Source organism: Prionailurus bengalensis, chromosome D3 (genome assembly GCF_016509475.1).
Source record: "Prionailurus bengalensis isolate Pbe53 chromosome D3, Fcat_Pben_1.1_paternal_pri, whole genome shotgun sequence".
Classification (NCBI taxonomy): Eukaryota; Metazoa; Chordata; class Mammalia; order Carnivora; family Felidae; genus Prionailurus; species Prionailurus bengalensis.
Genome location: NC_057356.1, coordinates 66,003,050 through 66,026,681, shown reverse-complemented (window position 1 = coordinate 66,026,681; position 23,632 = coordinate 66,003,050). Strand labels below are relative to the sequence as shown.

Genomic DNA, 23,632 nt, shown 5'->3' with positions numbered 1-23,632 from the left:
TCATCCTTGACACCTCCCTCTCCCTCCCTTCCCACGTGAATCCATTACCATGATTCCACTTCTTGTCTCTCACCCCCATAAACTTCTCTCCATCCCCCTGCTACCACTAGAGTTCAAGCCAAACCACATCTCCCCTGCACTACTGCAGTGGTCTGCTTGGTTTCCTGAATCCACTCCAAGCCCTTTCACTCACTGTAGTCCAGCCACATCAGTCTTCTCTCACTCCTATTTTTCTTTTTTTTTTTTTTTTTGAGAGAGACAGAGACAGCATGAGCAAGGGAGGGGCAGAGAGAGAGAGAGAGACAGGGAGAGAATCCCAAGCAGGCTCCATGCTGCCAACGCAGAGCCAGATGTGGGGATCGAACTCACGAAACCGTGAGATCGTGACCTGAGCTGAAACCAAGAGTCAGATGCTTAACCGACTGAGCCCCCCAGGTGCCCCTTCTCTCACTCCTTGAAAGCACCAATCCTTGTCTCAAGGCCTTTCTGCATGAGCTTCCATCTGTCAAGAACACTGCTCTCTCCATCCTCCAACTTCCTCCACCTGCCCATCTCTGGTCGACTCTAGGTCTTGGCCTAAACCTCACAACCTCACATACCCCCGACCCCATGCACCTTTGTAGCCTCAGAAATTTAAGTTTGTTGGAACACCATGGGGTGATTTGGCTTTTGGTGACATGTATGGGCAAAAAAGCGAACCAACCAACCAAATAAACAAAGAAACAAACAACTTAAAAAACCCCTATTATCAAACTTGAATTATTAATTAAAATGAGAACTGTAACTATCCAGGGTCAGGAATTCACGAGTATGGACAAGTGCATTGTTTCCCCTAGAAGGCAAATCTACATAGGAAACCAAATAGCTTGTGAGTACGGGCTCAGACAAGGAACATTAGCTGCTTGATCTAAATGATTATATTTGCTAAGCCATGATTCCTCCAGTGTGCCCATTTCTACCACAAGGGTCTCCCTAGACACCTGTTCCTAGACCACTACTCCCCGTGCTGGAGACTGGAGACCCCCCCCCCCCCACTGTGTCTGCCTTCAACTCCTAAGCTTCAGTGGCTGACCTGGTCCCCCTCAGATGTAAGGTTGCTTTAGCTATGTTAACACCTATCTGGTTAATATTTAGTAAGGTTAAGGTCAGACCTTGGAGCAGTCGTTTAGACGATTTCACATGTCAGCTTTGATCTACTACATGTGTTTTATAGTTCGATTTTAAGAGCTGTGAAAGCAGACTATAGAGGACTTAAATCCACTTCTTTAAAAGTCTGTTATTTACTATATTTGTTTAAATTCCTTCAGGATCTATATTGCTAATTGTTTTAGCAAATGGCACTCTGTAGCCTTGAAATTATAAGCCTTCTAATGTTCTGGGGGGATTGTCAAAGCAGGTTCAAGAAGGAGATTTTAGGGGCACCTGGGTGGCTCAGTTGGTTAAGCATCTGACTCTTGATTTTGGCTCAGGTCATGATCTCACAGTTCCTGGGTTCGAGCCCAGCCTCAGGCTCTGTGCTTACAGCATGGAGCCTGCTTGGGATTCCCTCTCTGCCCCGTGTGCATTCTCTGTCTCTCAAAATAAATAAATTAAAAAAAAAAAAGGAGATTTTACTCTAAAGATGAAAGCCTTTTGGAAGGAGGTTGTTAGATAAAAGGAAGGCTGAAAACATTCATATGCATAAAACATTTTGCTATACTTAACAACCTCAAAGATATTTCTGCAAGATTGTCTGTAAGAGGCCCCCCTTGGAAAATCCTGATCTCGAACTTAACCTCCTATCTCGACATATTTCATGCTAATCAGATGTCATAGGTAACTATTTAGCATTTGGAGTCTTTAGCTGAAGAGCCTTAAAACCTTTTCTCTGTTTTCTACCGAAGACCAAAGGGGGCATTTAATGACCAGATCACTCTTGTATATTTATCATCTTGAAACAATAGGTAGAAGAGGTTTTGTTTTGACAGAAGGCATTCCAATGTGGCTAATCTACTGTGGCCTTCTTCTGTTTCTTGTTTGGACTGCCTTTGAAGGTTGGAGTGAATTTCCATTCTTACCATGTTTTCTTTCAAACACGCTAACCGTGGATGAAGGGAGGTGGGAGAGCAGTCTCTGAAGGCAGGTTTCAGAGACAAGCACTGCTTCACCTTCAGGGGCAACGTTCTGAGAAGTAGTTCCTCCCAGAATGCTGCCCCCTGAGGCCCAGTCCTGGTGGGGTACCGAGGGCCCGGACGGGATGCCTGGAGCTGCCTGGCGGGATATTCATCTTAAAGTCTTAGGAGCATGTCCTGAACGTCCATGGCTATCCTCAGTAATCCAGTCTCAACCCTGAGTGGGGAGAACGATGAGTAGTTGAGAGGAGACCCACAGGGATGGGCCCATATATCTGACTTGAATAGGGTATGCTCAGAGGCACGTCTGGTGCTGTTACCAAGTAGAAGAAAGGAATCAGGATACCAGCACATCAAAACATAAGCACATATAAGCAAGACACAATTATGCATGTGATTGTTAATATACACACACGATAGCTATAAAAGGCATAGGTGACTTTTAAACAAAATCTGTACAAAACTGAGCTGTGAGTATAATTTTATTCATATTCTTACCTAGAAATTTGTTATACAAACAATAGGAAAAGAATCCAAGTGATCCCTGAGGAAACTAACAAAATACTCACTTCATTTCAGGGTAACACTTAGTAACAAAAACAGCTTGAAAAAATTAATACCATTTAAATTCGGCCATGTACAAGGCTTTAGAATGTGCCTATTTACACGCCTGTGTGAGCCCACCAGCAGAAGGTATACGGAGAACACTCCAGCTCCTGTGAAGATGGGCCTGGAGGCATGTCAGAGGCTCTGGTTCACTCAACCACAGCCTGGGCTCTTCTCTCCTGGTTTATCTTTGGTTCTGCTTTCATTTTTGAGTCCTCCTCCCCTGCCCTCCCACCAAGTCTTATTTCACAAATTCCCTAACAAGGGAGATTTCCGTTTGCACGGTGAAGATTTAGTTTTTCCACATGACTCTATGACAGTTGCAAATTCAGGGTTTCAAAAGGCTTTGGTCACAGGGTTGTTAAGTCAGAACGTTTGTTTTCCTGAGAAAAGGAAGAAGTGGACTTCTCCCTGAAATATTTTAGGTTGGCTTCCCTTCTTCTGTTTATTCCTGCAGCAACCTAAATATTTTGCACTGAGCACTGCAAACCCAAAGGGGGGAAAAACCCTTTAGGATTCCACGGTTTCTCTTTCCGAATCCTCCAAAAGACTGAATCCATACAGATTCAGCGGAAGGTAGCAAGTGGCACTTTCTATGGCATCCTCAGTGTGTTTGGTTATAGGATGTTTATAGGACTGATGACTTTAAAATTAAAACAAAGAAAAACAGGAGAACCCTTTACCTTTGGGTTCTGAGTGAGAATATTGTGAGTGTGCAGATAATAATGACTTTTCTTTTCATGAATTTTTTTTTTTTTTTAAGAAATTCAACAACTTCCAAGCATCCAGAAACAATCTGAACTTAACTTTCAGGCTTTATAACATGTAAAACATCCCAAATGGATTGCAAATTGTGGCGTTAAAGGACCCTTGGATGCTGATAACTTGGTTCTACACGTTCCTGGCATTTACAAAATCAACATGTGGATTAAAGTGAAAACAGCTATGCCGAATATTTCATAAAAATGTAACTTTTCTTTAATATCTAGGAACTGGTTAAGCCAGGAACTTCTCTTATTTTACCTCATTGAAAACACAAATGCATTCTCATAAGAAAAAGATAATAAACCTTATCTAAAAAAATCCTTTGCCACGTCTAAGAAAAATAACATTCCAGAATAATTTTGACTGATAAAATCCCTTTCTCTCTCCTACAGCTGTGTCCGCCTGGAAAGAATCAGCCCGTCTCCCGTAAGAGAATCCCACCCACACAGGGCAGGATCTAGGCCGTTCTGCTGAGGGGCTGGGGCATGAGCTGTGGGCACTACCACTGTCATGTATAACTTGTATCAATTTCAAATAAGTCACACTGCTTATCTGAGAATTCTGGGTTGACTTTGACTTTGTGACCATGAATTCCATTCACTTGAGGCTTAGTTGTAGAGCTTAATTTTTTAATACTGTTAACATCACGTAGCCTAACCAAACACCAAGAATATCAATAAATGTCAATCATTAGCTCTGGTCTCACGTCTTCTTCTGTTGGAGCACTTGACCTTATGAATATATTAGTCTTAGCACCAACGGCCCACCAGGGCACACCATCTGGTCTCTCACATGTTTGGGGATGCTCCTGGAGTCTAAGAGAAAGCTACAAAATGAGCCTAAGAGCAGATCGCCAATGGGTTAGTAGTACGAAAGTCGTTAAGGGCAAAAAACAGCAGTTTGCCAAGACCCTGGGGGTCACCTGGGGCAGTCGGTCAGCCACCCCTTGTGACCATGGCTGTGGGTGGGGTTGCTCTCACAAAGGGCTTTCAACCATCCTTTTTTTCTTGGCTTGTATGTAGAAGATGCGGTTTTCTTCAGGATAAGTGACTTTACCGAGGGGCATCCTGTACATGTTGGCATTTTTCGTGGTCAGCAAGAGGAACAGTAGTGTGGCCAAACAGAAGGGCCAGGTACAAGCTGGCAATCCCGCCTGAAGAGGAAGAGACAAGGCACATGCTTCTCTGAGATCCTGTCACAAAGTACCACCCTTCATCCTATTCTCATTCAGCCCAGGGGGATGCATCCCTGGAGCACTGACCCAGGCTCCACTAATGCCCAAGATGGAGTCCAAGATCCCAGGGCATTTAGCAGGTGAAATGCCCTCATCTGCTTCTTAGGGTGGTCATTTGCCTGTCCACCTTGTACATCTTTCCCTTCCTTTCATACAGTGGGCTTCCTATGCCACGGGGCACCTAGAGATGTCACTTAGCAAGCCGCCAATGTCTCCTGACCCTCATCACACCCACAGGGCCCTCTTTGCTGAGTTCAGCCTGTGGTGCCGTCTCTCCTCCCGATTTCCACCCAGACTAGTCTTGGACTCTACTGGCTTTCCTTTCTCTTGTTCCAGTTCCCAAATAGATTCTAAGCTCCTTGAGGGGAGGTCCTTCCTCTGGGCTTGGCAACTCATGCAGTTCTGAAAGAGAAGGTCAGGGGCAGGACAGTGCTGAAAAGGAAGGAAAAAGAGGGGCAGGAGCCACTAAATGGGAGATGGTTTTGCCTACTAAATAGTTCAGCAGGGGTGGCACCTGGTGGCTCAGTTGGTTAAGTGTCCGACTTCTGCTCAGGTCATGATCTCACGGTTCACGAGTTTGGGCCCTGCGTCAGGCTCTTTGCTGACAGCTCAGAGCCTGGAGTCTGCTTTGGATTCTGTGACTCCCTCTTTCTCTGCCCCTCACTTGCTCATGGGCTTGGTCTCTCTCTCTCTCTCTCTCTCAAAAATAAAACATCAAAAAATTTTTTTAAATACTTAAGCCAGGATGTGAGTCTGAATAAGTCTTATGACTGATGGAGATTTAAAAAAGGACAAGGTGTGGGGCACCTGGGTGGCTCAGTTGGTTAAGCATCCAAGTCTTGATTTCGGCTCAGGTCATGGGATTGAGCCCTGAGTTGGGATTCTCTCTCCCTCTCTCTATGCCCTTCCCTTGCTCTCTCTCTCTCTCTCTCTCATTCTAACATAAAATTAAAAAAAAAAAAAAAAGACAAGGGGTATGAAAAACTAATGGCTTGACCCAAAACAAAAAACAGCACCATCTGGGTCATTAGCCAATTATATTTTTCTCTCTTTCCTGATTTCTCAACCACCACATAGTCTTGGCTTTCTGTTCAAGTAGAAGATATTCTAAGGTCAATTCCCTGACACTCAGAGTTAGAATATGAGCTTGATAAATATGTTATACAGCCTAAGTTTCACTTCTTTAAATTATCAATCTGATATTTTTAGCAAGCCTGGTGATTGTAGTTTGGATTATAATTCACGAAGAAGCTACAAGGTGAGTGGGGACAGGCAGGTCCAGGATATGAGAAAGTAGTGGCTATCACAGCCATGGATCCTGCATGGGACACCACCCAGGGGGACCTTGGGAGGGTTTCCATATCATCAAAAACTGATCAATCATGTTACGACAATGCAAGATTAAAGCAAACTCACCACAGCCATCATGTGTGACAGGCTGACTCCAAGGTAGGCAGTGAACAGGGCTACAAACAAAGGGGAACAACAGCACTTAGTAGGTGCACTTCTCATTACAGGGAAGACTGCCTTCTGGTATAAATCCCCTGGAAAGGAAACTTCCATGTTTTTCCAGCCAGCCCAGCACCCTGGTTATAATTATGAGCTTAGAGTCGGCAGCTCTGGGTTCAAATCCAGACTCCACCACTTAGGAGTTTGGTGGCCTCCATGCTAAGCCTTCACTTTCTCACCTGCACAATAGAGGGAATAGGAATTCCTTTCTCATGGGGTTGGTGTGACACGAAAGCAGGTAATACTTGGGTTTAGCATGCAGTACGAAGCACTCAGTAGGGGTGCCTGCGTGGCTCTGTCGGGTAAGTGCCCGACTTTGGCTCAGGTCATGATCTCGAGGTCCATGGATTTGAGCCCCGCATCAGGCTCTTGTGACAGCTCAGATTCTGGAGGCTGCTTCACATTCTGTCTCCCTCTCTCTCTGTCCCTCCCCCGCTCATGCTCTGTCTCTCAAAAATAAACATTAAAACAAATTTAAAAAGAAGTACTCAGTAAAGGTAGCTTTTCTGTGATTACTATTTGGTTCATGTTACTGCTGATCCTTAAGGCTTTCCATGGCCAATAAACTTCCCTGTTATTTTATCTGAGCATGGTTGGACTAAAATGAAAAGTATGAATGTTTCTTCGGATAGCACGGTTTCTGTACGATCACAAGGATTCTCGTATTGGTTAGAATTCACAGTTAGAAACACTTGTGGTATAAAAAAACAGATGCTAACTCAGAGATCAGTAGAAACGGAACACAAACTTGGGATTTCTCCCCATAACATTTTTCCAAATACCATTAAGATCGGCATACGGGCTAATGAACTAACATGCTACGTTTTTATTTACTCTGAGCAAGCGCAAATCTTAAAGTAGCAGTTTGAGTATATCTGTGACCTTCAATGTGAAACAACAAAAACAAAGCTCTCAAGTAGCTAATCATCAGTTGAAGGGGGGGGGGGGCTCAAGAAGGCTCAGGGAAGCCCTCGGGTTTCACCAAGGCAGGCTGCAGAATGACCTTCATAAGCTGGCCACACAGCCACCTGGCCCAGCAGCACTCACCAGTAGGCACACCCACCATCTACTGCCCCAAAGCAGGAGAAATCACACAGCCACCATGGGGCGGGGCAGGAAGTGGGGGCGGAGGGACTCCCTCCCTCATTTACTTTACCACAGACTTCCAACCTTTTATCAATCTTTGGTCTTTTTGTCCTGGTATTTTTTGTTCAACAGTATGTCTTTCAACATCTGAATTGTCTCCAGCTAGCGGGAAAGGCGTGTCTTGGAAAGACAAGCTTCAAACCCCAGCTCTGCCATTTAATTGTACAAATCCCTGAACTTCGGAATCTGGTTTTATCATTTCTCAAAGGGCAACTTGAAGATGCTCTTTACAGGGAGGAGATGAATCTCACATGCAATCCTGTATTTCCACAAAGAGCAGCTCTCAAACCCATCCCTGTCCCTGGGGGGTGAGATACTGACCTGAGCAGAAGCCAGCAACAGCTTGGGTTGGAAGAGCTTTTTTGTTGGGTTTTGAGAATTTCATTCTTTTTTTTTTTCTATTTCATTCGTTCATTCACTCACTCACTCATTCAACAAATATTCACCGGCCCTTGGGCAAGTACCGGAATATTCTGTCCTTGCTCCCTTGGGCGCCGGCTCTTCTAGGAGATGTCCCCTGAGCACCTGAGACTCATTGCCACTTCTCTCCATTTGATACTTATTACATTTGGAAGGCACTGCTCTGGTTTCTTACTGTTATGCGGTTTCCAGGTGCTCTCCAATTACGAGTCACTTTTCTCCCCATAGTAAGAGAGTCAGACTGCATAACAGTAACTGCCCATCAATTAAGATTTGCTAAATCAGACTGGGAAAGCCTTACGGTAGAGGTGACATTCTGCACACCACAGTTTGTAGGTGATGACTCTGACAGAGCTCTGGGCAGCAGAGGGAGAGGAGAGGCCCCGAGAGAAGAAGGGCCGGCAATGTCCGTCCCCACAGGCCACCGTGTACAAGTCCTACTGTGACAAGCCAAGCATTAAAAGGAGACGAAACGTGTTTGCAGTTTGCACTGATAAAATAACAAGACCGAGGAATTCCTTGGTGGGCAGCTTCCGGTGTCGAGGCAGGGAAGGCAGCAGTGCCGGGCCCTGTCAGAGCTTCCCGGGTCCTCTTGCTGATAAGGCCATGTGATCTAATGAACGAGCAACTCTGTAATGAATGTCCGTTCTTTATTTACTTTGGCTGGCCGAGTCGGTCTTTGGTTTGGCAGGGTCAGGGTGACGTGGGCAAGCTGGAACTTGCTGTTACGTTTTCCACGTGAGATTTACCTTACAGGAGGGGGCTGGAGGTCTGCCTCAAAACTTTATGTCCAAAGAGGGAAAGGATGGCCAGTACCTAGTGTGGATGAAACGTGCCCTCTCACACACCACTGGTGGCAGGGGAAAGCGGGATGGCCCCTGGGGGAGGGCATCTATTGAACGTGGCATCTACTGAAGTTAAACTTGGCAGAGCTAGGACGTGGCAGAGGGTCTGGGTTCTCAACTAATTCAGTACGTTGCCTCATCCATTACGCTACGCCATTAAAGAAAATCTGACCTGTCCGAAGGAAGGTAGGCGTGATAGGCACAGTCAAGGCCCCCAAATACGTTCACGCTCTAATCCCCAGAACCCATGAATATGTTACCTTATCTGTCAAAAGGAGCTTTGCAGCTGTGATTAGGTTAATGATCTTGAGACCGGGAGATGAGTGTGGGTTATCCAAGTGGACCCAAAGTAACCTGAGGTCCTTATAAGAGGGAGGCAAAAAAGTTATACTGAGGGAGCAGGGGGGAGTCTTTTTACACTCTGCTTTATACTCTTCTGTATTTATCGATTTTTTTTTTGGTACCATAAGCCCATACTAATTCTATAGTGAAGAAAATAATGAAGATATTCCTGCTTTGAGGAAACCCATCTGCTAACATCTTGGCCTCATCCCTTTCCACAGTCTGTCAAGATCTCAGCAACAACTCGTGTGACCAAAACAGTTTCTGCTTGATCTTGAAGGATGTACTCAGGGTGTGCCCATGCTGGCCCCGACCATCCAGTCAGATTGCCTCCACCAACAGGACTTCCTCCTCTCAATTTTAGGACATACAGAAAAGTCACCGTGTCTAGTAGGTGCTTTTTTTTTTTATTTTTTTAAATTTATTTTTAATGTTTATTTATTTTTGAGAGAGAGAGAGACAGAGTGAGAACAGAGAAGGGGCAGAGAGAGAGGGAGAGCCAGAATCCAAAGCAGGTTCCAGGCTCTGAGCTGTCAGCACAGAGCCCGTCGCAGGGCTCAAACCCATGAACCGTGAGACCATGACCTGAGACGAAGGGGGGCACTTAACCAATTGAGCCACTCAGGTGCCCCTAGGAGGTGCTTCTTGATGATTCTGCACTGTCATGTGCCCCCAGGGAATCTGGTACTGCGGATGTGTCCTTGTTCTGTCACAGATATCATATGGTCTCCAGTGGGCTTGCTCTCACCCACCTGGCTTCTGCCCTTGACCATAACACTCTCTGCGCACAGGAATTTCTGGATCTAAAGTTGCTAACCCCCTAGGTCTTCCCAGTACTGTCTGGGAGGAAGTTCAGATACATCATATCCGGCCATGGCCACGTGGGTTTCATGAGTGTTTAATATGTGTTTTCTATCACCGCCCACACAGAAACATAAATGTAAGCCCCTTGAATAAAGATTTGAAATCTCAGGGCGCCTGGCTCAGTCGGTGAAGTGTTGGACTCTTGGTTTCGGCCCAAGTCACGATCTCATCGTTTGTGGGATCGAGGCCCGTGTTGGGCTCAGTGCTGACAGCGTAGAACCTGCTTGGGATTCTCTCTCTCTCTCTCTCTCTCTCTCTCAAAAATAAACTTAAAAAAAAAAAGATTTGAAATCTCAAAGAATCTCACAGTAAAGCTTCTAACCTGGCCTACCTCAGGTGACATGTAATCAGTTTTCTCCTTTGCCCTAAGCTTATGAACAAATATGGGAAAATGAGCAAAAAGTTTGACAGGACTAGTTGGTGAAACAGCTGTGTACTATAAGGAAATTGGCAAAATGACATGTAAAGTGGCAACACCACAACAATCTGAGATTTTTTTAACTTCACTACAGCATCAGAAAATTAAAATTGAGTGAGGCCTTAGAAATCCTTGGTCCTGCTTCCTGCCCAGTGCAGGAATCCATTCTAAATTCTCTGCCTGACATGTGGTCTAGCCTTTTATTTTATTATCTTATTTTTTTTAATTGGGGTATCATTGACGTACAATATTATATTAGTTTCAGGTGTACAACATAGTGTTTCCATCTTTGCATACATCGTGAGATGCTCACCTCAGTAAAGTCACCGTCCATCACCGCACAAAGTTAATACAATATTATTGACTAGATTCCTCATGTTGTATATTACACCCCTCATGACTTATTTATTTTATAACTGGAAGTTTGTACTTCCCTTTATCCATTTATACTCCTAATCCACCTCTTCTCTGGCAACCACCAATCTGTTCTCTGTACTTATGGGTCTGGGTTTTGCTTTGTTTTGTGTTTTTAGATTCCACCTGTAAGTGACATCATATGATATTTGTCTTTCTCTGACTTGTTTCATTTAGCGTAATGCCCTCAAGGTCTACCCATGTTGTTGCAAGTGGCAAGATTTCATCCTTTTTATGGCTGAGTAGTATTCCATTGTGTGTGTGTATGTGGTCCACCATTTTAATAGCGGTGTAGGTAACTTGGATTGATTAATCTGGTGATAAACTGACTCTACACAAGTACTGCCATTAGATTACAAATAATTTCTGCACATTCCACCCTTCCCCAGTATCACCCAGGGATACCCCAGTATCCCTACACTCTAATACATTATCTTACTTTTTACTTCGTATTGAATTAGGGATGCCAGAGGCTCTGGGCGAATATGTCTCCACTTTACAAGGGCCTGAGAAATCCATTAGCTTTTCAAATCTCTATCACTTGAGGTGTGTTCTCTTAAAGGCCTGAATGCTGCCACTGGGAACAGAGTAGGGTAGGGGAATTACAGAAGTTGTTACCGAATGTAGATTCCGGGCTTGAATTTACCCTAATTGACTGGATGCCCTTCAGCACATCACTTCACCTCTCTGGCCTCAGAACCCCAGTAGTAAAATGAGAAGAAAGGTGTGGGGATCTCCAGAACCATCTGGCTCTGACAGGAGGGTCTGGCTGGAATATGGGGGTCTGAATGGATGAATACAGTGGGTCTGAAAATGCGGTCCCGGAGGAATAGCATCAGTGCCACCTGGCCCTCGTTAGAGACACCAACTCCTCCCCCACCTCTAACGACGAATCAGGGACTGGGGAAGGGGGGCAGCCATCTGTGTTTTAACAAGCCTTCCAGGTGATCCTGACACTCCCAGAAGTGTGAGAACAGCTGGTTCCTGTGATTCTCAAAGGGCCACATGTAGTCCTGCTTGACTCACCAGGAGAAATGGCTCTGTGTTTAGCTTGACTCATTTTATTACTGTTTCTTGGGTCAACGACTAGTATGAAGAACATAGGACGAGTCAAGTTTCTATCCCCCAACATATACATAAGGCAAATGTTTAATATGGCTCAACAGGCTCTCCTGTCCTCACGATAACCCATGAGGCAGGCCCAGCAGGGCTTAATCCTCCCAGAGAGAGGAAGCCACCTGCCCTGCTCACACACGCAGAAAGCCGGGGCCCAAACTGGAACCCTTGCCCCAGTTCCTCACACAGTCATATCTTACTGTTTGGGCTGATACCATAGTTATGAGCGAGCTTCCCTCCGAGGTACAGTATACTCACCGCAGGCGAGAGCCAGCAGGTGGGTTTGCCAGGTCAGTGCCATGAACATCCCTCCCATTGCAATGCAGGCCAGAGAGCTGTTGAAACCCCAGAGTCCAAAGTAGATGTTCTCAAATGGCGCTGAAAGACTGAGTCCTGTTAGGTAAGACAGAAGGAGTCACAGCTGTGGACAAAAGGCAGCATGCTCTGGAAGGAGGTTAGGGGTGGGGGAGGCACCAAGGGAGTTCTTGGAAGCAGAGCTCTCAAGAAAGGTCTGGAGCATGGAAGATGCCGGAGGGGGTGCATGCAGCGGAGGAGGTGCTCGATATCCCATTGCCCGTCTCAGGCTTACCTGCCGCTATCCCCAGCAGTGACCCGATGGCAGCGTGCAGGCACATGAGCGGGGAGGAGAGCAGAATGGCGCCCAGGAAAATGCCCCCCGACCACGGGTTATCGCAGCCGTAGATCTGACCGACACCCACGGGCAGGGATTTCAACAGCTGCAAAGCCATTTAGAGAACGAGGTCATTAAAACAACTGAACAGACACCTACAAACACATACAAGGCAATGGTAGAGTGGGCTTGTCTTTTGAGATCAGCGTGACTAATTTTTTTATTTTTTTAATTAAAAAAATTTTTTTTAATTTGAGAGAGAGAGAGTGCATGCAAGTGGGGGAGAGGGCAGAGGGAGGAAGAGAGAATCTTAAGCAGGCTCCACGCTCAGCACGGAGCCTCACGTGGGGCTCCAGACAAACCCATGACCCCGGGATCAGGACCTGAGCTGAAATCAAGAGCTGGGTGCTCAACCAACTGGCCCACCCAGGTACCATCACCCTACCCCCACCCCCCGCCTTTTAAAAAATTCTCTCTCTTTACAGAAAAACCTCACACTTTTGCTTTATCCCAAAAGATGCACCAGCCCATACCTGCTGCATACTGAGCACACCTTCCTAGAACCCCCTTCACTCTGGGGCTCTGTTGCTGCACTGACACGGTGGCTTTGGCTGCTAAGCTCCCAGGTGGAGTCACTGCCTCACAGCTTACACTTGTGTTGCTTTTAACTGTCCATTGGTTCTCAGGCCTAATACATTAGTGCACACTGTGGTCAATAGAAGTACTATTGCTCCCTTGCAATTGGGTTGTTAAGGCCAGAGACCCAGAGTCGGGTTCTCTTATCCATAATTCAGAAGCAATTATCAGCAAGTTCATGAATCAGGACCCTATTGACACTTCTGCTGTTAATGAGAACATGTATTTATTTAAACCAGAATATCCTTAGCTTATTCCAGTTATCAACAACTGCCAGTCAGTGCAAAAAAACCCCACAAAAATACATGTAAATGTCATGTAAATTTACATGTAATACATGTAAATGTCTACTTTCTGCCCGAGGCCTGAATTCAGCTCATGTGTTCACAGAATGGCGATTTTCGGGAAGGGACAGGGTTTGATTTAAGCTAACAAATGTGAATAGCATTTTATAGCAACACATTCGGTAGGTCCAGGATAGGCATAATTAGCCACACTAGGTTCCTTTGTGACCAAGACCATTTACTGAAAGATGCCTTCCCATCTTGCTCCCTCCGTCTTCTCTAGGTCACATGTATACCTTCTGAGGGGCTTTGGGGAAGCAGTGACTCTGACACAGGGGCTCTGCCTCGGCAGGGGGAACTGCCCTCTCCCTTCACGCGTTAGGCTGGAACTAATGCTGGCTTCCAAATGCTGCATCAGTCCTTGCTCAGAGCACGGGACCATACTGTGAGTTTGAGTCTATCCTAAGATGGACCTTAACATTTCCAGCCCACACTGGATCTTCATGTCTATGCGAAATCATTTCCTGTTTCTCTAGAGCAGGGAACTTGATGCGGGCAAAGACTACTTAGGCTTTCATCTCAGAACCGGACATCAGAACTATCCCCTGGGTAGCCCGGGAGGCGGAAGCTGGGTGAGATGGGAAATAAGGGTGCTGATGTTGGGGCCGTAGTTCATAGTGAGAAGAGCAAGACCCTTACCTCCGCAGATCAGCACTATCCAGCAGGACTTCCACGGAGGTGGAATATTCCATATGTGTGCTGCCCAATACGTGTGCCTACTGAGCACCTGAAATGTGGCTAGTGAGGCTAAGAAACCGAATTTTTAATTTCATTTAATTGTAATGAATTTCAAATTTAAATTAAAATAGCCACATGGGGATAATGGCTACTATGTTGGACAGGGACATTTTAGATAGATTACTTAACATTATTTATAATATTTTTCACAGGGGATTCGAATAAACATTTGATTTTCTTTTTGGGTTATTTCCAAATGCTCCTATTTATTTTCTGGGCAAGAATGTACAGAAAAGCCTGCCTGAGCTCTTCACATGTTTTGATTGCTCAGCAAGGAGGACAGCAAATGGGGTTTCATAACCTGATAGTGGGAAAGCCAGTCTTTTTCACATCATAAAAGGTGGTAGTTTTCTTCTGATTTAAAAAAAAGTATTTTTTAATGTTTATTTATTTTTGAGAGAGAGAGACACACACACAGAGTGTGAGCAGGGGAGGAGCAGAGAGAGAGAGAGAGAGACACACACAGAATCCAAAGTAGGCTCCAGGCTCTGAGCTGTCAGCACAGAGCCCGATGCGGGGCTTGAACTCACGAGGTGTGAGATCATGACCTGAGCTGAAGTCGGATGCCCAACTAACTGAGCCACCCAGGCACCCCTCTTCTGATTTTAAGTGTTCTCTTGTTTTTAATAGTCAAGAAACCTTAAACAGAGTTATTAAATAAACACCAACAGGAAGAGCTGGAATGTGATTTGGGTTAACCAGGTTTTTAATTTATTTTTATTATTTTTTAATGTTTATTTTTGAGAGAGAGAGAGAGAAAGAGAGAGAGAGCATAAGCACAAATGGGGGAGGAGCAGAGCAAGAGGGAGACAGAGAATCCCAAGCAGGCTCCATGTTGTCAACACAGAGCTTGATATGGGGGTTGAACTCACAAACTGTGAGCCAAAATCAAGTATCAGATACTTAACCAACCGAGCCACCCAGGCACCCCTGGGTCAACCAGATTTTTTAAAAAGGTGCTCTCTTTGTGCACATCTGTAAAGAGATACATAGAATACATCTTATGATAGCAGTTCTCAAACTCTGGCCTACATCACCGTTATTTGGGAAGCTTGTTAATACAGGCTCCCAGACTCTATTCCCAGAGATTAGGATTTAGAGAGTCTGAGATGGGGCTTGTACTGGTATTTAAAAAAGAAACAAACAATGATTCTGATGCCTACCAAAGCTTGAGAACCATGAATTATTGTACCTATTCTATGAGATCTGCCAAATGAAAAAGCAGAATAGAGAGGTTCTGTAACGAGATCTAATGGAAGGAACAAATTCTTTTGATCAGAGGAGCCAGATCATGGAAGCCTTAACTCCAGGCTGGAGGCCTTGCCTCAAAGGATGGCCCCCAACACACCCACCCAAAGTTTGAAACAGTCGTTGACTCCTACTTTGAAACAGAGCTATACTCTGGAGTGGATTTTGGGAAAAGAGGAGGAAAAGTTAGCTTTGAGCAGTCATTTAAAAGACCTCTTAGAGAGGTGCCTGGATGGCTCAGTTGGTTAAGTGTCTGACTCTTGACTTTGGCTCAGGTCATGGTCTCACAGTTTGTGGGTTTGAGCCCCATGGTGGGCTCTGCACTGACAGTGGGGAGCCTGCTTAGGGTTCTCTCTCTCTCTCTCTCCCTCTCTCTGCCCCTCCCCCACTCTCTTTCTTTCAAAATAAATAAATAAACATTAAAAAAAACCCCTTAGAACAGGGGTGCCTGGGTGGCTCAGTTGGTTGAGTGTCCAACTTCAGCTCAGGTCATGATCTCATGGTCTCTGAGTTTGAGGCCCACATCAGGCTCTGTGCTGACAGCTCAGAGCCTTGAGCTTACTTCAGATTCTGTGTCTCCTCCTCTCTCTCTGCCCCTTCCCTGCTCATGCTCTGTCTCTCTCTCAAATATAAACATTAAAAAAAATATTTTAAAAAATTCCCAAACCCCAGAACAGAGAAAAAAGAGACAAAAAACAAAAAAACCCAAAAAACAAAAAACCCGATGCTTAAATACAGAGAGCAAAATGGTGGTTACCAGAGGGAGGTGAGTGGGGAGACGGGTGAAGTAGGTGGAAGGAATTAAGAGTACTCTTATCCTGATCAGCACTGAGTAATGTATAGAATTGCTGAATCATTATATTGTACACCTGAAACTAATATAACACTGTATGTTAACTATACTTCAATAACAATAATACACAAATCCTTAGAGCCCAAAGCTTTGGAGCAGGACAAATGGTTCAGAGGGCAAGATGAAGGCAGCAAGGCCACCCTAGAGCTGAGTCTCCATAAGGCTCTGATGCCCAAGAACAATTAGCCAGGAGGACACAGAGTCTTCCAGAGCCAGGCAGGAATGTGAGAAGACGGTATACCTTACCTGCAGGGCACTGAGGTCAGTCCAGGTGACATTGGGAACCTCGGTTATAGGTTTGAACAGTTTGCCTGGGAAGAACGGATTGTAATGTCCCGTGGCCGAAAGGTACATTGACAACGCCATGTTGAAGGGCAGGGTGAAGACGGGGAGGTCCCATTTGCAGAACAAGGAGTTCAGTGCGCTTGAGAAAACTGGACTAATGACAACAGCAACGACCACAGAACAGAATGGAAGAACGTGCATGTGACAAGTCAGTTGACACTGAATCTCTACAGCATGGAGGGGCTTTGTCTCCTGGGCAAATATGTCCCTAAAGTACTATTTCAACAAACTTTTCATGGCGGGGGGGTGGGGGGTGGGGGGAAGATAACCGAAAAACCAAAACGAAACAAAAAAAAATAAACACACGTGGAATAAACCCTGTCAGAGAATAATTCTTACACAAGGTCAAAAATGAATGCTTTGCTTACTTGGTTTTGAAAAATTATATTCTGGGGTTTCTCACAGTGACTTATGAAATCCAGGTTTTAGAAATATTTTTGAAGTATTTTAGACATGAAGTAAAATACTATCTACACGGTTAAAGCCCCCCTGTGTAACCCACTTGATCATATGCCCCTCCCTCCCCACCAGAGGCGACCACCATCTTGAATTTCTAGATCATCTTCATGTTTACTATATCTGTTTTTGAAGAAGAGAAACAATTGTCCAAGGAAGGATATATGGTGGTGTGGGCTTGGAGGAAGAAGATTGGGATGGAGGATGGGGGCAGCAGCTTTAGCAGTTGGTGACCTTTGGCAAGGAACTACTCCTCCATTTCCTTGTCTGTAGCCTGGGGGATTGGATTAGATTAGATGGTCTCTGAGCCTCTTTTGTGCTCTCCTGTGTTGGCCCATCACTAAGGTCAAGAGCTCCAGGTTATGGGAAAGGGTGTGGGGAGCACTGCAGGGCACAACTTCCGTCCTCCAGCCAGTTCTTCAGAACTGGTCAGAAATTACTTCCTGGACAGGTTGGCTCTACCAGCAAGTTCTCTCCCACACACCTGTGGTTGAAGCCAGGGTGGGTGGCCCAGCAGACACTGTCCTTAGTGGGCCACACTTCTCATTTGTGTGGATATCAGTGTTTTATATCCTAAATATGTCATAATAAGAAGGAAATGTTTGCTTCCAACAAAGGGGGGAGGAGGTTTAAGGAACTAGTGTGAAGGATTGAAGGATTTAGGTTTAAAAAAAAAAAGGAACTGAATTCAGTAAAGAAATTTTTTGAAGGTAGCAGGGACAGGTGGGTAGGGAGAGTTCATATAGGCACACACATAGAGTGGTTCTCAAAGTGTAGTTCCTGGATCAGCCACATCACCAGGCGACTAGTTAGAGATGCAAATCTTTAGGCTCCATCCCACACATACATATTTATATATGTATAATATATAATATTTATATATATAATATAATATATAATAACATTTACCATTTTGACCATTTTAAAGGGTGCAGTTCACTTGCATTAAGCACATTCACATTGTTGTGTAACCATCCCTATTGTCCATTCATACAACATTTTCCATCTTGCAAAACTGAAACTCTGTACCCATTGAACACTAACTCCCCATTCTCTCTTGGCCCTATACATGTTTTTTTTTAAGGCATTTTGAAAACCAGGTATAACTTACCAAGTCATGGACATAGCAGACACAGGGAATAACAGCCACCAGAAATAGTTGCCCTTGTCTGAAAAGACAGCCATGAGTATTCCCACCAGGGTGCCGTTGTAGCCCTGCAGCCCGGCTGCAATTGCTGACCTGTGGGCAAGAGGCACAGCATGGACATTGGAAAGTTGTTATTTCTTCTGTATCGTTAAGGGCCTCTGACCTGCATCATTAAGGGCCTCAGAGCTCTTATGTGAAACTTTCCTAATTCTGACACTCTTGGTAAGAGGTGTAAGATTGTCGACTTGTAAATTCACTTCTGTAGTGTCTGTGACCTTATAAACATTAAGCATACGTTTTCATCTTCAGCTCAGCATACGTTTTCATCTTCCTGCACCTCTACTTGGTCGTCTCCAAATATCCATTTTCAAGTTATTGCAATGAAAAACAATTACCTTTCCTGGGCAGGGTACTCCATTTATGTGCACATTTAGCACCGAATTCTTTATGCTTCTCAGCATTTCACCTCACTTCTGAAGGTTGTCCTATTGGCAATTTTCTATTCCTGACCCAAATGGTTCCCGTTTCATAATTGAGGGCACTAGAAGCCCTAAGTGAGAAATAGAACAGCTTCTACAGAATAAGTCCCAAGGCTGACAAGCCAGGCCCCCCAGGGCTCTAAGAGCTGACATCCCACACCACGAAGGGCTGAGTTAAAGGATGAAGTCATTGGGCCCTGGGTGCAAAGATGGTGGAGTGAGTATGTGAGGTTAGGTGCAGGGTCTGAAGGAAGGTGACACAGCCAGAGGCCACACTACAGGGGTCGTTTGGGTGGTGTGAGAGCTTCAGCGGGGGCAGTAGGTACCAGTGCAACAGCAAGGTGGTGTCGCTTACACTCACCTGGGTGAGAGCATGAGAGGAGGGACTCTCTGTCCAATGTCTTGGTCTCCCCTAACTAATGTATCAGGACAGGTAGAAAGTGATGGGCTTTGTACTGGTTTAACCCCAGAAGTGATACTGTCTTCTAGAATGTGGGACTATACATGAGGACGGTGGACAGCTATGCAAAAACTCATCTTCTAATAAGGGACTTGGAGACTTGATGCTTGACTGTCATTGCTTTAATGGCAACGTCTGCAAGTTACAGAACGCCATACTTAAGGCCTCAGGAAGATGTGGATTCGCTTAACACAGGATTGCCATTTTAATGCGGTCCTTTGGGACTGAAGAGAGTAAAAGAGATTTGAAAATCAACACGTGTAAATATGGCTTGATTTTTAAATAACACCTGATAAGGAAAATGTGTCATTTTCCACTTGAACAAAACAATGAAGGAATAGTTGATATGGCGCAGTCTTGGACCACACCTCCATACTGAATAGACTGTTTCCTGATGTGCGTTGAAATAGGACTATGGAGAACAAATCAGGCTCTTTGGACCTGATGGGAGAGTGGAACTTTTTCTGATTCTCTTTCTGGTTAGCTCCTTAGGTAATTTATGGTAAGTGTTATAAGAGCTGAGTCATTACAATGACCATCCACTGGTGCTTATGCATTGATCCTGGACATCTAGAAGACCAGTGGCCTCCCTGATAAAACTAGGAAGTCAGGAGCTGTCTTCTCCCATTGTAGAAGTCAGCTTATCACTTCTTCAATGACAGATCAATTTATAAAGTACATGCTATTTTTGAGTCGAGTATGAGATCGAGCCCTGAGCTGGGCTCTGTGCTGCCAGCGTGCAGCCTGCTTGGGATTCTCTCTCTCTCCTTCTCTCTCTGCTCCTCCCCCACTTGCCTGCTCTTTCTTTCTCTCTCTCTCTCTCAAAATAAATAAGTAAACTTAAAAATGTATGTGCTATTTTTAACCTAACACGTGGTTGAGAAAACACGTAAACACTTAGAAAGTCAGAACTTACTAACTTGGAATTTGTGATTATTCATCTTTCTAGAAACTGAGCTAACCTTTACACTGTCTATAAAGAATGAATTTGCTAAACTAAGCATGGAAACAAAATATAATGGAATTAGTGGAATTTTTTAAGCCATCAAGACTTTTTTTTAAATTCTTTTTTTTAGTTTGTTTATTTTTGGCAGAAACAGCATGCGAGCATGAGCTGGGGAGAGGCAGAGAGAGAGAGAGGGAGACACAGAATCCAAAGCTCTGAGCCGTCAGCACAGAGCCCGACACAGGGCTTGAACTCACGAACTGTGAGATCATGACCTGGGCTGAAGTTGGACACTTAACCGACTGAGCCACCCAGGCGCCCCCGCCCCACTTTTTTTTTTTTTTTAATTTTAAGCCATCAAGACTTTTTAAGAACTCATGCCCAAACAAAATGCTCATGATAAATTGATTAATCATTAAAGAAGAATGATTTAGTGAATGATGAAAGAGAAATAATAAGGGATATAGATGATCCCTTGATGTCTGACTCAAGACAAATGTAGAGTTCTGTGGAATAAAAGTAGGTTTTCTGGGAAGAGTGGGACTTTATCACTGGTTCCCAAAGTCACTGGTTGGCTCCTGTGTTCTCAGAAGCAAGACGAGCAGGCTTGAATGGACGCGCCTACCTGTCCTGAGCAAGTAACAGGGCCGTCAGGGTAGAGACCACTGTTCCCACACAGCCATTGAGAGCCCACCAGGGATTCTGGACGAGGAGCCCCACCAGAATCAGGATTCCGCTGATGGGGTTGCTGACGAACACCACTTGGGATATGCCCCGAAGAACCCAATCTACGAACTGGAGCACCTGTGGTTTGTCTGGAAGAGATGAGACACGCAGAGCTAAGGAATCGACAAGGCAAGATTCTCCTTTCCATGCCTAATGCCCACCCTGAGTAAAATCAACACCCCTTCTGAGAAAGGTGAACTAAGTTTTGATATTCCTGGAAGCTTTTTCCCTCTGAGTCATTTCCCTTTTAGTGGCCCTCAGATCCCTGAAACCCTTCTGTTTCTTTATGCTCCACCCACACTGCCTCTATTAGAATCTCCACTGCAGAAAGCACAGAATGCACTTATTTACCATGCTCAGTGGTACAGACTCTTAAGTCAAAGAAATGCATTACCAATAATAAAACTTCAGTCTTTAAGTGCTGAAATTATGGGATGGAACCAGGTGCCTTCCTCTATTATGAACAGGGCCCTGATCCTGACCACTATCTCCATAAAAAAGCAAAACATTGGAAGGGGCTTGCAGGTTAGAAGATAAAAAGTTAGGGGTGCCTGGCTTGCTCAGTCGGTAGAGCATGTGACTCTTGATCTTGGGGTTGTAAGTTTGAGCCCATGTTGGGTATAGAGATTAGTTAAAAATAAAATCTTAAAAAAAAACCAAACAGTTAAAAACTGGAGAGGAGACGAATAGTTAAAAGTCAAGGGGGGGGCACCTGGGTGGCGCAGTCGGTTAAGCGTCCGACTTCAGCCAGGTCACGATCTCGAGGTCTGTGAGTTTGAGCCCCGCGTCAGGCTCTGGGCTGATGGCTCAGAGCCTGGAGCCTGTTTCCGATTCTGTGTCTCCCTCTCTCTCTGCCCTTCCCCGTTCATGCTCTGTCTCTCTCTGTCCCAAAAATAAATAAACGTTGAAAAAAAATTAAAAAAAAAAGTCAAGGGAATATAACGAAAGATATGAGTACAAGAACCCCACGCTACCTATCCCATCAACCCAAGGGATGGAAGCATAAATACCTTTAAGCCAGCTGGCAAATTCTTTCATATCACCGGTGACGTAGCCAAGTGCCTTGGGGAGGCGTCTTCTTCTTGGACTTGGTAAAACCTGATTTTCACCCTGGTCCATTTTAGCCATAGTGGGGCTATTCTCCATGGATAGCTCTTCCTCTGGCTCCTTCAGAAAAGGACAGAACTCATAAACATCCTAAGCCAGAGCACTTGAGACTGGCCAGCATCGGGCCTGCTTACAGTAGCTATAGAGGATGAGTTTAAAAGCACTTCATTTAGACCATGACATACCAGGGGACTAAGAAAGCATCGATTTCCTCCAGAAACACTGCCGTGGCGAGTATTGTCCACATCCAAATCCCATAGTACTTTTTTCATCACTGCCTTTAATGCTACCATGAGAAGGTTCTGGCCTTGAATTTCGTAAGTCCATTTCTAGTTCAACAAATATTCATTGAGCACCTACCTCCTGCTCTCAAGGAGCTCAGTGTAATAGGAAAGACTGAAAAATAGTTAATTTCAACATACTGAGTCAGGTAATAATATAGAAAGAGCTAAGACCAAGTACTGAAGCTTCATGCTGTCAGTTAAAGAGCCAAACGTCAGGTTACAAAATGGTGCTCACTAATGCAGACCAAACAGCTATTTCCCGAGAGAAGAAGGCTTTTTTAAAAAATTAAGTTTAAAATTTTAATTACAGTCTGGTTAACATACAGTGTTATGTTAGTTCCAGGCATACAATATTGATTCAACAATTTTATACATTACTCAGTACTCATCATGGTGAGTGTACTCTTAATCTCCTTCACCTATTTCCTCCATCCCCCCACCCACCTCCCCTCTGGTAACCATCACTTTGTTCTCCTTAGTTATGACTCTGCTTTTGGTTTGTCTCTTTTTCTTTCTGTTGTTCATTTTTTCTGTTTCTTACAATCCACATTTGAGGGAAATCATATGGTATTTGTCTTTCTCTGACTGTCTCATTTCACTTAGCATTAACTCCATCCATGTTGTTACAAATGGCAAGATTTCATTCTTTTTTATGGCTGAATAATATTCCATTGTATATCACATCACATCTTTTTTATGGTCAAATAATATTTCATTTTATATTATATAAAATATATACAATAATGGAATATTATTCAGCCACAAAAAAGATCATTCATATATAAAAAATATATATGAATATTACTATCATTGATGGACCATATATTCCATTATATTGACACTGGGGCAGTTTCCATAATTTGGCTATCGTAAATAATACTACAATAAATATAGGGGTACATGTATCCTTTCAAGTTCGTGTTTTTTTATTCTTTCGGTAAATCCCAAGTAGTGCAATTACTGGATCACAGAGTAGTTCTGTTTTTAATTTTTTAGGAACATCCATACTATCTTCCACGGTCACTGCACCAGTTTGCATTTTCAGCAACAGTGCGTGAGGGTTCCTCTTCGTCCACGTCTTCACCAATACTTGCTGCTTCTTCTGTTTTTGATCGTAGTTATTCTAATGGGTGTGAGGTGGTATCTTATGTGGTTTTGATTTGCATTTCCCTGATGATTAGTGGTGTTGAACATCTTTTCACGTGTCTGCTGGCCATCAGTATGTGTTCTTTGGAGAAATGTCTGTTCATGTCTTCTGCCCATTTTTAATTGGATTATTTGTTTTTTGGGGTTTGAGTTCTATTAGTTCTTTATATATTTTAGATACTACCCTTTTATCAGCTATGTCATGTGCAAATATCGTCTCCCATTCATCAGGCTGCCTTTTAGTCTTGTTGGTTGTTCCCTTTGCTGTGCAGAAGCTTTTTATTTTGATGTAGTCC

The 23,632-nt window shown here is 44.3% G+C and overlaps 1 protein-coding gene across 6 annotated transcripts in view; it reads right to left on the bottom strand.

The window, feature by feature from the left end:
- Positions 1-2,575: 2,575 nt before the first annotated feature.
- The window catches only part of SLC14A1 (solute carrier family 14 member 1 (Kidd blood group)), a 40,767-nt gene continuing 19,710 nt past the window's right edge, over positions 2,576-23,632 (bottom strand). For all 6 annotated transcript variants that reach the window (XM_043558712.1, XM_043558715.1, XM_043558710.1 and 3 more), the window contains 8 exons: positions 21,810-21,966; positions 20,699-20,888; positions 18,153-18,281; positions 16,487-16,679; positions 12,380-12,527; positions 12,049-12,183; positions 6,133-6,182; positions 2,576-4,635 (listed from right to left, as the gene is read on the bottom strand). In XM_043558712.1, the coding sequence (XP_043414647.1) occupies positions 4,459-4,635; positions 6,133-6,182; positions 12,049-12,183; positions 12,380-12,527; positions 16,487-16,679; positions 18,153-18,281; positions 20,699-20,888; positions 21,810-21,966 (1,179 nt within the window). In that variant the 3' untranslated portion in view covers positions 2,576-4,458. The remainder of the gene's footprint in view (positions 4,636-6,132; positions 6,183-12,048; positions 12,184-12,379; positions 12,528-16,486; positions 16,680-18,152; positions 18,282-20,698; positions 20,889-21,809; positions 21,967-23,632) is intronic.